At 35.6% G+C, this 14,649-nt stretch overlaps 1 protein-coding gene across 1 annotated transcript in view; it reads right to left on the reverse strand.

Moving 5' to 3' along the window:
• Positions 1-14,649, reverse strand: part of LOC127633152 (astrotactin-2-like) — an 875,437-nt gene that overhangs the window by 310,532 nt on the left and 550,256 nt on the right. The window contains exon 11 of the mRNA XM_052112037.1: positions 13,589-13,739. Coding sequence (XP_051967997.1) covers positions 13,589-13,739 — 151 coding nt within the window. The remainder of the gene's footprint in view (positions 1-13,588; positions 13,740-14,649) is intronic.

A 14,649-nucleotide genomic window follows, 5' to 3' on the forward strand; every position in this document is an offset into this window, starting at 1 on the left:
ACGAGCCCATCGGCCAGAGGAATTTCATCTTTTCCGAGACACACAGGTTATCCTGGATTGTACTGAGATCCGCTGCCAAACACCATCCTCATTGCTATTACAAAGTGAGGTTTTTTCAAACTGTAAGTCTCACTGCACATTCAAGGCTTTAATAGGAATAACATTTGTGTCTGGACTCTATGCAGGGTCTATAAGTGACAGGGAGTTGTTCAAACAGTCAGGGATCATTAACCTTCTTACTCCTGACATGGCCACCATGGTGGATAAGCGCTTCTTAATTGACAGCCTAGTGCCATGCAAAGTTCACCGGCCTGTTTTCCTGACCAAGGGAAAACAAACGCTACCTCATGAAGTGACACACACTCAGTCTGTGGCCAGGCTCAGGGTACATGTTGAACGTCTTATCTGTCGAGTGAAGGAGCATAAGTTGTTTGACACAGTCATCCCCTTGTCCATTTCTGGTAGCATAAACCAACTGTTTACAGTGGCATGTTTGCTTGTGAACTACCAATGTGGACCACTTGTCAAGGCATGGAGCCACTGAGTCTAAAAAAACCCTCATCCTTGTTAATGTGCTAAGGTAAATGTAAATATTGTACATATACTTTTGTAAAAACTATGGATTTCACACTCTGTTCATAACTCTGATCAACAGACAAAACTAAGACAGTGTTTCCTTATGCATTTTTTATTATAATTTCTTAATGTATTTATTAACTAGCCTATACAAATCTAAATATATATGTACATATACATGTCTAATGTAATATAATAGATAGGTGTATATATATTATATTGTATACATATAGTATGTGTGTGTGTGTGTATATATATGAGTATTTTGTGTATATATGTAAATATTGTTTATAGTGTAAATAAATAAGAATACAATAAATATAATGCTGTATATTATAATTGAATGGACCACCAGTGGTATGTGGCCACACTGTAACACACAGTCATTAAATAAAGCAACATTTGTACAATTGTAGAAATTGAGAAATACTTCACTGGTTTGAAAGTTTTAATAAGCTCACCCACTGGCAAGAGTTCGGCCTTCACAGCTCACTACGAAATAAACTCGGACAATCTTATTAATTGTTCTTCATGTATATTTAATTCTGAGAGGTCCTCGCAGAAAATAAATAACGCATTTCACCATTTAAATTATGTTGTCGGGGCAGTTTTCATCGGTTGAAAAAAAGGAGAAAAAGACCAACAGCTAAACAGAAAGTATAATCAAGCTCTCCCAAACAAACTTAATGTAAATTTTCCTGCCATTATTGAGTCGGTGCTCAGTTCTCATTTGTGTCTGGTTTTGGGCTGCGGCCTCCCATTACAGGTGAAATCTGAAGAGAATTATCAAACCCAAGGTGAGGAACATAAATCTCCAAAGACTTGTAACCAGAATCTGGTGGGAGCCTGATCCAACCTTTTCAATAATTACTTAAAACGTAACATTTGAAGGTAGTTGAATTGTACTGATTTTTCGTAAAACATCGACAAGCATTCTCCATAAACACTCCAGCATTCATATGCTGATCCCTGGACAAAGTATCCCCTGAGAAACAAACATTTTGTGTCAGACTATAAAATATTTAAAATATATTTTAAAGAATATATTTAATTTAGACATTTTTAGCATGGTAACAGATAAAATGTATAGCTCATATACTCTGTGTCACTTTGTATGAAAGCATCTAATGAATAAATAAATGTAAAGTAAACTAGATTTTATCAGTATTCAATTCCACATTTTGTTTAGTCTCTTACACTCGAAGCGGCCAGGTACTGGGTGAACATGAAAACAATAAATACAAATTATATACATACAGTTGTGGCCAAAATATTGGCACCCTTGGTAAATATAAGCAAACAAGTCTGTGAAAAAAAATCTGTATTGTTTATCCTTTTGATCACAAAAATCTAACCTTTGGTTGAATTAAAACTATTAAAATAGAGGAAATATCTAATTATTAAATAAATATTTTCCTCCAAAAAGCATTGGCCATAATTATTGGCACCCTTTTATTCAATACTTTTTGCAATCTCCCTTTGCCAAGATTTCAGCTCTGAGTCTTCAACTATAATACCTAATGAGGTTGGAGAACACCTGGCAAGGGATCTCAGACCATTCCTCCATACAGGATCTCTCCAGATTCATCAAATTCAGAGGAACATGTTGGTGGACTCTCCTCTTTAGTTCACCCCACAGGTTTTCTATGGGGTTCAGGTCAGGGAACTGGGATGGCCATGGCAGAACCTTAATTGTGTGGTCAGTGAACCATTTTTGTATTGATTTTGATGTTTGTTTTGGATAATTGTCCTGCTGGAAGGTCCAACCATGGCCCATTGTAAGCTTTCTGGCAGAGGCAGCTAGGTTTAGATTTACTATCTGTTGGTATTTGATAGAGTCTGTGATGCCATGTATCCAAACAAGATGCCCAGGACCTCTGGCAGAAAAACAGCCCCACAACATTAAAGATCCAGGACCACATTTAACCATGGGCATTGTGTACTTCATCATCTCTGTGTGCGCAAAAACCATCTCTGGTGTATGCTGCCAAAAAGCTCTTTTTTGTTTCATCTGACCATAGAACCTGGTTGCATTTTAAGTTTCAGTAGTGTCTAGCAAACTGAAGATGCTTGAGTTTGTTGTTGGATGAGAGCAGAGGCTTTTTTTCTTGAAACCCTCCCAAACAACTTGTGGTGATGTAGGTGATGTCTGATATTTTTTATGAGACTTTCTGACCCCAAGACCCAACACATCTGTGATCCTTGAAGAATGTTTGGCCACTTGAACCATCCTCCACACTGTGCAAGGAGACAGTATAGACACATGTCCTTTTCCAGGCCAATTCTTAACATCTCCAGTTGATTGTAACATGTTAATTATTGCCCTGATGGTGGAAATGGGTATTTTCAATACTTTGGCAATTTTCTTTTAGCCTCTTCCCATTTTGTGAAGCTCAACAACCTGTTGCCTCACATCAGAACTATATTCTTTAGTCTAACCCACTGTGATCTGTGATGATTAAGGGAATTTGGCTTGTGTGTTACCTCATATTTATACCCCTTTGAAACAGGAAGTCATGGCTGAACAATTTCATGTTCCTAGTCACCCATCATCGTTTAAAGCTTAGATTCTTTATATTTACGATGAATATAGCTGATCTGACCAATTCTAAAATACTGCTTTTAAATTGGCTAATCAATTTAATTTTCATGATTTGCAAATTTGAGATCACAACAATAATATTTAGAATCAGTAAAAAGATTTTAAAAAGATCACACTGCCATGTGTTATATATCTTTGGAAAGGTCTTGATTAGTAGAATATAACGAGCAAATTTGTTTCACTCAGAATATTAGTGTGTGAAATTCACATGTACGATAAACAAATAAACACAGTTATCATCACATTTTGGTTTATAACTTCATTAGAAATAAACATGATATAGAAAATGGCATATCAAAACTTACAGCAGACAGCTCCAAATAAAACAAACCCACACTCGACGTAATTCAATATGGATTTTGAATTACAGATTTCAAATTGGTTTCTTGAACATGACAATGAGTTCACTGTACTAAAATGGCCCCCACAGTCACCAGATCTCAACCCAATAGAGCATCTTTGGGATGTGGTGGAACGGGAGCTTCATGCCCTGGATGTGCATCCCACAAATCTCCATCAACTGCAAGATGCTATCCTATCAATATGGGCCAACATTTCTAAAGAATGCTTTCAGCACCTTGTTGAATCAATGCCACGTAGAATTAAGGCAGTTCTGAAGGCGAAAGGAGGTCAAACACAGTATTAGTATGGTGTTCCTAATAATCCTTTAGGGGAGTGTATATACACACACTAACGGTCAAAAGCTTTAAAACACTTACTCATTCTTTATTTAATTTTTTTTTCTTCATATTTTAAAATAACAGCAAAGTCATCAAAACTATTGAATAACATAAATGGAACTATGGGAATTATGTTGTGACTAAACAAAATCCAAAATAAATCAAAATTGTGTTTGTATATTTTAGCATCTTAAAAGTAGTCACACTTTGTCTAGAATTAACTTCTTGAGGTGTCACTCTGGGATCCCATCTATGTTGGGCAATAATGGTCTTCTTTTCTGAATTATTCTTTCCAATTCATCCATATCAAAAACTTATATATATATATATATATATAAAATGCTATGTTTTGTAATTAAATTAATTAATATGGTGGCACAATTATATTTTTTGTCTACAAAAATCATTTCAAACACTTAAGCATACGCCTTCAGATCAAAAGATTTTTAAGATCATGAGAATCATTTCTGGCAAGTGACCCCAAACTTTGGAGCTCAGAGTCACATGGTGCTTTAGCTAAGAAGCATGCGATTTGTGAAACAGCCCACATGCTTGCTTATAAGCATTGAGGAATTAATTCTGATTGGATCAACTTTTTTTTTTTTGCTGTTCGTTTGTAGATGAATTAGGAGTGGAAAGCGGTTGAAAATACATAGGCAAAAAGGTGAATGAGAATGAAAGGATGAAAAAGATATTTATATATCAGGCATGTTACGCCAGCAGAGAAGGCTTTGCTGGCCCTGAGAAATTGCCATGGAGATATATTTATATAAATATAAAATTCAGCTCTCGTGGGCACTTTATTCCATTAGTTAAAATGTGCGTGGGATAGTGTCTCCTACCAAATATGGATTCTAACACTCTCTAGAGAGCCAATGAGGACGATCTGACAAACCTATGACTTGTGGATCATGTTTCAACGAATTGATCCCAGAAAAACCATTGTCATAGAGACATCATTAGCAATTAGCCTCATAACTTGTTATGACACTCTTTGACTGATATTTCAGAATCTACATATTGAATTACGTCAGTATATATATATACAGTATATATATATACAGTATATATATATATATATATATATATATATATATATATATATATATATATATATATATATATATATATATACTGTACAGGGTTGGGAGGTTTACTTTTGAAATGTATTCCACTACAGATTACAGAATACATGCTGTAAAATATAATTTGTAACGTATTCCGTTAGATTACTCAATGTCAGTAACATATTCTAAATATTTTGGATTACTTCTTCAGCACTGGTAGATTTTCACTTGTTTTGACTATAAAAACTCTGCCAGTACAGTAAGACAAAATACACATGTTAAAAATGTGTATTTTTTCATTCTCTGAAAAACCTAAATATCTTATGCAGTGTTATTTCAAAAACAAGATCAATCAAATTGATCTTGTTTTAAGGATTTTTTGATATTTTGAGAGGAATACAATAAAAATGTTTAGCGTAAAGCTGACAATTTACACAAGGGTTATTTCTATTTCTTCTGCGTCAAACTTAATTCAAACTTACTTCTCTGTCTGCTCGTATGAATGTAACACATCATAAGAAAGTGTTTTCAACACTTTGGATCGCATAATTTATATGGATAAATGTTTTCAATCTGAAAGGACAAAATATTAAATGAAGCAAAATACTAAGTAATCTCTTCAGTAATCAAAATACTTTTGAATGCAACTGTAGTCTAATTACCAATTATTAAATTGTAACTGTAGAGGAATACAGTTACTTATATTTTGTATTTTAAATACGTAATACCATTACATGTATTCCGTTACTCGCCAAACCTGTGTATATATTAGGGGTGTAATGGTTTGAATTTCACATGGTTCGGTTTGTATAATATGCCAAATCCAAAGAATAATCTATTTGGTAAACCCTTAAATAACAATAATTTTTGTACAACAGTACAACATTGTGGTTACTCAGATTTTACTACAAATGCCATGGTTAAACTATGGATGTTTAAGCATGGCATTTGTATTAAAATCATACTAACCACAATATAAACATGGTTACTGTCATGGTTACAATATATAGTAAAATCATAATTACTATATAGTAACTAGAGTATCACTGTTATAAAACCACGGTTAATTGTATCAAATCCATGATTTCTGCTCAGAAAACCATGGTGACAGCAGTTATGGTAACTACAATATTACTATAGTAAAACCATTATACATTTTTTTCAGGGACCTTAACTAAAATTTCTCTAATTACTAAATCAATATTTTAACTTAATACCCTAATACGCTACATCAACATAAAGTGCACTTCCAACTCATCACAACATATTCAATATTTGGAAGCTATACATCACATTAGAAGGACTAACCTTGCTATTAGAATGCATAGGAGAAGTGATGCAGTGATAACGCTGCTTGAGTATTTTAATCATCCGTGGAAATCCCACATGAACACCCAAACTGCTTTATTTATTGTTTCATGTCTGTCATGTCAAGTCTGCTTAAAAATGGAAGTGTATGCAGTTTCGGCTCACCTGCGTCTCTTTCCCTGGGTGATGTCGGCGTGTATCAGTGTATTACTATAACGGAATCTTAATGCCATTAATCAAAGCACGTTATTGTTGCTCTTGATAGATTACAACTACGAATGGAAACATGAATAATTTGCGTGCACCTTTTAAATAACCCTCACGTGCATTTATTGACATACACTCACCTAAAGGATTATTAGGAACACCATACTAATACTGTGTTTGACCCCCTTTCGCCTTCAGAACTGCCTTAATTCTACGTGGCATTGATTCAACAAGGTGCTGAAAGCATTCTTTAGAAATGTTGGCCCATATTGATAGGATAGCATCTTGCAGTTGATGGAGATTTGTGGGATGCACATCCAGGGCACGAAGCTCCCGTTCCACCACATCCCAAAGATGCTCTATTGGGTTGAGATCTGGTGACTGTGGGGGCCATTTTAGTACAGTGAACTCATTGTCATGTTCAAGAAACCAATTTGAAATGATTCGAGCTTTGTGACATGGTGCATTATCCTGCTGGAAGTAGCCATCAGAGGATGGGTACATGGTGGCCATAAAGGGATGGACATGGTCAGAAACAATGCTCAGGTAGGCCGTGACATTTAAACGATGCCCAATTGGCTCTAAGGGGCCTAAAGTGTGCCAAGAAAACATCCCCCACACCATTACACCACCACCACCAGTCTGCACAGTGGTAACACGGCATGATGGATCCATGTTCTCATTCTGTTTACGCCAAATTCTGACTGTACCATCTGAATGTCTCAACAGAAATCGAGACTCATCAGACCAGGCAACATTTTTCCAGTCTTCAACTGTCCAATTTTGGTGAGCTCTTGCAAATTGTAGCCTCTTTTTCCTATTTGTAGTGGAGATGAGTGGTACCCGGTGAGGTCTTCTGCTGTTGTAGCCCATCCGCCTCAAGGTTGTGCGTGTTGTGGCTTCACAAATGCTTTGCTGCATACCTCGGTTGTAACGATTGGTTATTTCAGGCAAAGTTGCTCTTCTATCAGCTTGAATCAGTCGGCCCATTCTCCTCTGACCTCTAGCATCAACAAGGTATTTTCAGCCCACAGGACTGCCGCATACTGGATGTTTTTCCTTTTCACACCATTCTTTGTAAACCCTAGAAATGGTTGTGCGTGAAAATCCCAGTAACTGAGCAGATTGTGAAATACTCAGACCGGCCCATCTGGCACCAACAACCATGCCACGCTCAAAATTGCTTAAATCACCTTTCTTTCCCATTCTGACATTCAGTTTGGAGTTCAGGAGATTGTCTTGACCAGGACCACACCCCTAAATGCATTGAAGCAACTGCCATGTGATTGGTTGATTAGATAATTGCATTAATGAGAAATTGAACAGGTGTTCCTAATAATCCTTTAGGTGAGTGTATATTACCAGTATCAAGCACTTGTGTCGAGTGATGTCTGCAAACAGTGCCTGTTTTGTAAAACGTCTTTCGACCATCACTGTTGTAATTGACTGCAAAAAGAAAATGTTCCCAGAAAGGAGAAATGCAGTGGGCTTCTCTATCAGTGTCTCGTTTTCCCCTCTTAAAATTTTAATCTACACACAACGCTTGCAGAACAGTGATGTCAACAAGATTACCCATGTGAAACACAGGTGGAGCGTATCCATTTACAGATTCATTCAGATGCGTAAGGGGAGGTTGTAACTGTGCCTGTCTGTTTGACTCTTTGTTTTCTTGACCAAAACGTGCTCCAGATGCGTCATTAAACGTGAGGTGAACCGACTGCGGTGCCAGTGCTTCCTGAACGGTATGGTTTTTTTTTTTTACAGAGAATCATTACACCCCTAATATACAGTATATATACACACACACATACTGATCAGCCACAGCATTAAAACCACCTGCCCAATTTTGTGTAGGCCCCCTCATGCCACCATAACAGCGCCAACCCGCATCTCAGAAAAGCATTCTTAGATTATATTCTTCTCACCACAATTTTACTGAGTGGTTATCTGAGTTACCGTAGACTTTGTCAGTTCGAACCAGTCTGGCCATTCTCTGTTGACTTCTCTCATCAACAAGGCGTTTCATTCAACAAAACTGACCCTCACTGGATGTTTTTTTTTGTTTATGGTACCATTCTGAGTCAAATCTGACTGTTGTGTGTGAAAATCCCAGAAGCTCAGCAGTTACAGAAATGCTCAAACCAGCCCATCTGGCACCCACAATCATCCATGCGATTATCTAATCATCCAATTGTGTAGCAGCAGTGCAGTGCATAAAATCATGCAGATACGGGTCATAAGCTTTAGTTAATGTTCACATCAACCATCAGAATGGGGAAAATTTTGATCTCAGTGATTTGGAGCGTGGCATGATTGTTGGTGCCAGATGGGCTAATTTCTGTAACTGCTGATCTCCTCGGGAGATCGACAATGGTCAGAGTGATCGCCAATAGCTGATGACTTTGATGATGTCAAGACGATATTTGGCATGTTCTCCCATTAATGCATTAAATTATTATCATTATTAGTATTATTATTATTATGCTATTATTATTATCAAATTAATATTACAAATAATTTGCCCATAGACTCACGGACATGCGCTTGAAGAAACTCACTTTATTATATTATTAAGAACAGATGACAGAAAAGCCGTCTATGCTCATGTATGACACGCTGATACAGAGGCGTGCAGTCTTGTAGAACATACACATGTTAAAGGTTCTCACTGATTCTTTTTTGCAAGAACAGTATCATCTATGAGTGCTGCAAATGACCTCAGATATCTCAGTGCAGGAGGTGCTTTGAGTTCAGTTCGCGTTATTTCCACAGAGCAGTTCATTGTGAATGCAACACTGCAGCCTATACATCTGTGATTAAAACATAAACTAATACAAAAACATGCTCACCTCGAACCGTAATTTATAATTTAGTGATTATTATCGTATCGATATTATTGTTTTTATGTCTTCATTTGTGTAAGTAATTTTCCGCCTGCATGTTTAGACGGATACTTGCCTGATAGTAAATGGAAAGGTGGTTACTTATATATATATATATATATATATATATATATATATATATATATTTATCACTTCATTATTATTATTTTTTTGCTGTTTTATTTGGAGTGCAATTTGAATTTAGAAATGTATTTGATTTAAGTTTTTTCGTTTTATATATAAATGTATTTACTTTTCAATGTAAAATGCAAGTATATTCACCGATCCCTCAGCCCATGTAATTGGATATTGCGATATATATATATCATTGTGAAGGAGGGAACAAAACTAATTTATTCACACACAATGTATTTTCCCAGACAAAGAAATACCTGACTGGTAGATAATGCACAGATGAAGTAGGTTCTTTGTCAGAGAGATGTTGCCCTTCACAACAGTTGTAAAGACATATTTCAAAAAGTTACATGATTATCCTTTTATCTGAGCACACTGACTTGACAATCAATTGGAAGTGAAAAAGAAAGAAAGAAGGTACACTAATAGTCGTTTTGTAGAAGAAAAATAATTCAGTTGGTAATAATTGTATTATTACCTTATCCGAAGATTTGTGATCAAATGTACTATAGTCTTGTAAATGTAGCATTTAATAATATGTTTCTGTAAACTAATGCATAATTAGATTATGCAAATATTATGACGGGCATTCACAGAGCATCACTGCAGTTAATTATTATTTTTTGCATGTTTTTTTTTCCATCATCTTGATTTGCAGTAAATTAAAATGTCTATATTGGAAGTGAACATAAATCATGGTATACTATTGTCGCAAATATGGTTTGTATATTGATGATTTGATATCAGACTGATATTGTTAGTAACTTTTTTTTTTTCATTAAAATTGATAATTTCCCCACCCTGGCCCTCTGTCTGAAATGCTCAATTTTGGCATAAGCGCCTCCATAAAACTTCAACGTAAATGTCCTCTGTTCTGATTGGCTAACATCGTGCAGCCCCTCAAATTCAACCATATATGAAACTCAGTCTGAAGAGAATGAACAAGCTCCACAACAATATTAAACAAAATTTCAGGGGTTGCTCATAACGCACATCCAACAGTTGCATCTAAATATAATACACGTTTCATTTCAGGCACAACTGTTAACACTTACACCCTGTCTACACCGGACGGGAGAGTCATGTTGCATCAAAAGCAATAGAACCATTATAATAAATGATGCTGTCTTCCATGGAATCGTCCATTGCAGCACATCGCGTTGCACCGACAGTAAACAGATGTTTCCACTTCCGCAAGGGATCCTGGGCAATATTAGCTCAATCATGGATCCACACTTTGAAAATCTACTGGAAATAGTAGACCATACGAACAAATTTGGGACACTAATTTCCACATACTTTGATTTGGGACAACCTAATTCTAATCTCGGATACTCTTTAGGGTGGATAGGGTGCAGATTGGGACACAGAATGTATGTTCCACTGTCTACATAACAAATTGCCTCTTAAAGATTGAAGCTTGAATTGTAGTAGTACAAGAAATATGCAGCTATACAGATAACAAACCACACTTAATGACAGCAAATAGCACAAGATGAGGATGGATATGTTTGGAATGGCATACTATCATACTCTTACTATTTCTGCAATACATAGATAAGACAGAAGCAGTAGAATGGGTAGTATGCCATTCCGAACCTGCGCGTTTCTGCAGCACTTTTGATGTGGAGTTCAAAACTGTGCTTAACACTGGATATCTAGTGGATAGTCAGCTGAATAATATTGTGGAGGGTGTGGGTTTAAGAGATTTACTGACCATTGCATCGAATACTCAACCTATGGGCCCTAGTTCTTTAATTTAGACAACCTCTCAGTGGCAGGGCGGAGGGCGGGGCCGGGTCGTGATCGTACACACCTGGTCCCATATTAGGCTAATCAAGCCTCCCGAGAGGGATAAGGGTCGACAGCAGAGGATTGTGCAGGAGAGAGAGATAGTTTACGGACATGTCCGTCATATGTGTGTGTTTGTCTTTTGTTTAAGTTGTTAATTAAAATATTATTTATATTGACATGCCGGTTCTCGCCTCCGCCTTTCCATTGATCCCTTTACACTCTCCCTTAGACTTTGGGAAACTTTAAACATTACTTAAATTGATGCCATTTCAGTACATTTCTATATTTATAATGTTAAGTCATTTTTATTTGTATAGCGCTTTTCACAACACACATGATTTACAGAAAATTACACTTTAACAGAAAAAGAAGCTGTAATATCTATAATGTCTTAGAGTCATAATAGTGTGATTTAATACAAAAAACATTATTGTAAATTGTGCCTTTAAAATAAATAAATAAATGAATGAATGAATGAATTAATAAATAAGTAATATGGTTATTTAGACCCCCAATGAGCAGGCTAAAGGTGACTGTGGCAAGAAATAAAAAACTCCTTAAGATGATGGTTAATGGAGAAAAATAACCTAAGGTTCACTGTGGGGGTCAGTTCCCCTCTGGCTATATTCGTTATTTATGTATAGTATATTAGTTATTTATGTGTAGTACAAGTCATGGTTTAAAATCAGTAAACTAATTAAGTGTTAGGTGTCAATGTTTATACAAAGTTTATATAGTTTTGTATGAACTGTAAGATTAATGACTAAAGCCTTTGAAGCCCATATGATCCCAGGGGAAGCATATAATGAGAAAAGCAGAGGCCCTAAAACTGATCCCTGTGGCACTCCATATTTAACTTTAGTTTGATCTGACAATTCCTCATTTACACAGACAAAGTGGTAGCGGTCCATATTGTGGTAGAGGTACGCAACATTCTGTGGAATGCTTTGATTGAAAAACATTAAAACAAATGATTGTTTGTTTTCTTTCCTATTCAGTATTTATTTTAATTGTATTTTCACAGGTAAATATTTACATATAGTACATTTTCAGCATTTTAAAAATCTGGGATAAATCACAATTAACTATGTTAAATCATGCGATTGATGGGAATTAAGCATTTTAATCGACTGACAGCACCAGTAATTAAGTAAAAGTAGTCAAACACCATGTCAATAAGTATGTCTCGTATGTCAATAAGACATTCCGCAAATGAGATGTTTATCACTTATATACATATAGCAGATTTTAGATGCTTTTCAGATAAAAAAAACTTAAAACAGACATCTCAGGGATGTACATGTGCATTCTGGGTTCGTTGCACTGTGTTGGTCTGAACGGCCTCAAATCTTTTATTCATTAGTTACACGAATGCTAAACATACTGAAGAAAATGTAAAAATACTTCTCTCAATGTCATCAGAATTTAATGGTTTCTGTGCATACCCTGAAATAAAATCTTGCAGGTAAAAGTAAGCAGAAATGCTTACTTGAATTACAATGAATGAAACATAGTATTGAAATTGAGGAGATTGTAAACAAATTGAATGTAAATTTTTATATCACTTGCTGCGTACACTTTGTCATATTTAATTCATTATTGTTTGGTTTTTAGGCCCATTTTAATTATTGTACAGTTATACTGTAATTTAGCAGAAATGTTAAAATAATAAATGAGGTTTATTTGATATATGTGCCTATAGTTCTTTAAAATACATAATAAATTCATAAAAACTCTTGTCTTAGCCTTTACTGGTCTCGGTATCAATTTGGACTTTGCCCTCTCTGGTCTTGTCTTGACTCATACTCGACCCACTAACATCCTACTAATGTTATACTAAGTGTTTCAGGGAACCCAACTTGTTCTCTACTGTAATGACTTTTTTATTCAATCAGCAGTTGTGATATAGCAGAACTTTAAGTACTACAGCTGGGGAAAATGGACATTAGAAGAACAGTGACTGACTTTTATTCCTAATAAGTAGTAGTGTGCGTGGGAGTAATCGAGCCCTGCCCTGCTATAGATGATCGATTGTTCCATCAGCTCAGAGTGCTGTGAGCTCATCAATATAATAGCTTTATGAGCCGAGCGCCAAAAACCTATTAACCATGTTTTGTCATTCTCATCTGTTTCAATTGAATCTGCACTTGTAACAAGAAAAATATCTGCCAGTAATGGGATGAATTTGCCAGAATACTGCCATTCTTCTCATATGAGCATACGTTCTCCATGCCACTTAACAACACACACTCACATGGTCAATCATAAACCAGGCCAGTTATTACACAGACGGTAGATGGCCTGAGCTAATTGATTGTGGTGGCCATTGCAACTTACCATACAGCCTGTTGAGTCCATGCGTCTATCAGAAACACATTTGAAGTTTTTCCGGCACCCTCCGTTGTCTTTGGAGCAGTCCCTTACCGGACCGAATGACGCAAGCAGATCATCTACTGTCTCAAAGTATGTGGACATGATGGCCTCTTCCCTAAAAGACACACATAAATACATACTGTAAGTACAATACACACTAAAAACTCTAATAAGTTGACTTTACTCAATTGATTGAGTAAACTCATTCCCTCAGTTGAATTGAGTAATGGCATCTCCAAAACTTGTGTAATTAATTTCACTTAACTTGGTGTTCATAAAGAATTAATTTAACTATTTAAGTTAATGTAGCTAAATGCAAGTACAATAAACTGAGATTTGCTTTTTAAAGTTTTTTTTACTTAATAATATTATATGAATTCACTCACTGACTATTGTACTCTAGATCATTCAATAGCACAGCTCTAATAAATAAGATTATAAGTGATTCTAGGTAAATCATAAAATAAACCTTATTTCCACAGACATGGATATATGTTTGCAGTTCAATTGCATATGCACAAAGAGAACTAACATAAAACAGTAAGAGCAAACAGGGTCCAACTTGAACAAAGGGGACACAGATCACTCAAATAGTGACATCTATTTGCATGAAAAAACAATGAAACAAAAATTAATAAATAATACTACAACACCTATGCATTCTTAATAAAACCCATTTAATATGTCTCTTTTGACAAAGGAAACATAATTAAAATTTTTCAAGTGCAAGGGGTTATGGGTACTCCCCATAGTCTCAATGTGTTACTCAGTCGTTTGAGTTATTAACAATTAAAAAGTCTCTGGATTTTTAAGATTAATAATTTCAAGGAACATCTTAGGCACACCAACTTATTTTTCATTATTAACATTCTGTAAATAGATAGTAAATTCACCAAAATTGTGAAATAACATAAATGGAAATATGGGAATTACCAAAAATGCTACATAAGTCAAAACTACCCTCACTGACCACTTTATTAGGAAGACCTGTACACCTACTTATTCATGTGATTATCTAATCAGCC

This window comes from Xyrauchen texanus, chromosome 3 (assembly GCF_025860055.1).
Source record: "Xyrauchen texanus isolate HMW12.3.18 chromosome 3, RBS_HiC_50CHRs, whole genome shotgun sequence".
Lineage (NCBI taxonomy): Eukaryota > Metazoa > Chordata > Actinopteri > Cypriniformes > Catostomidae > Xyrauchen > Xyrauchen texanus.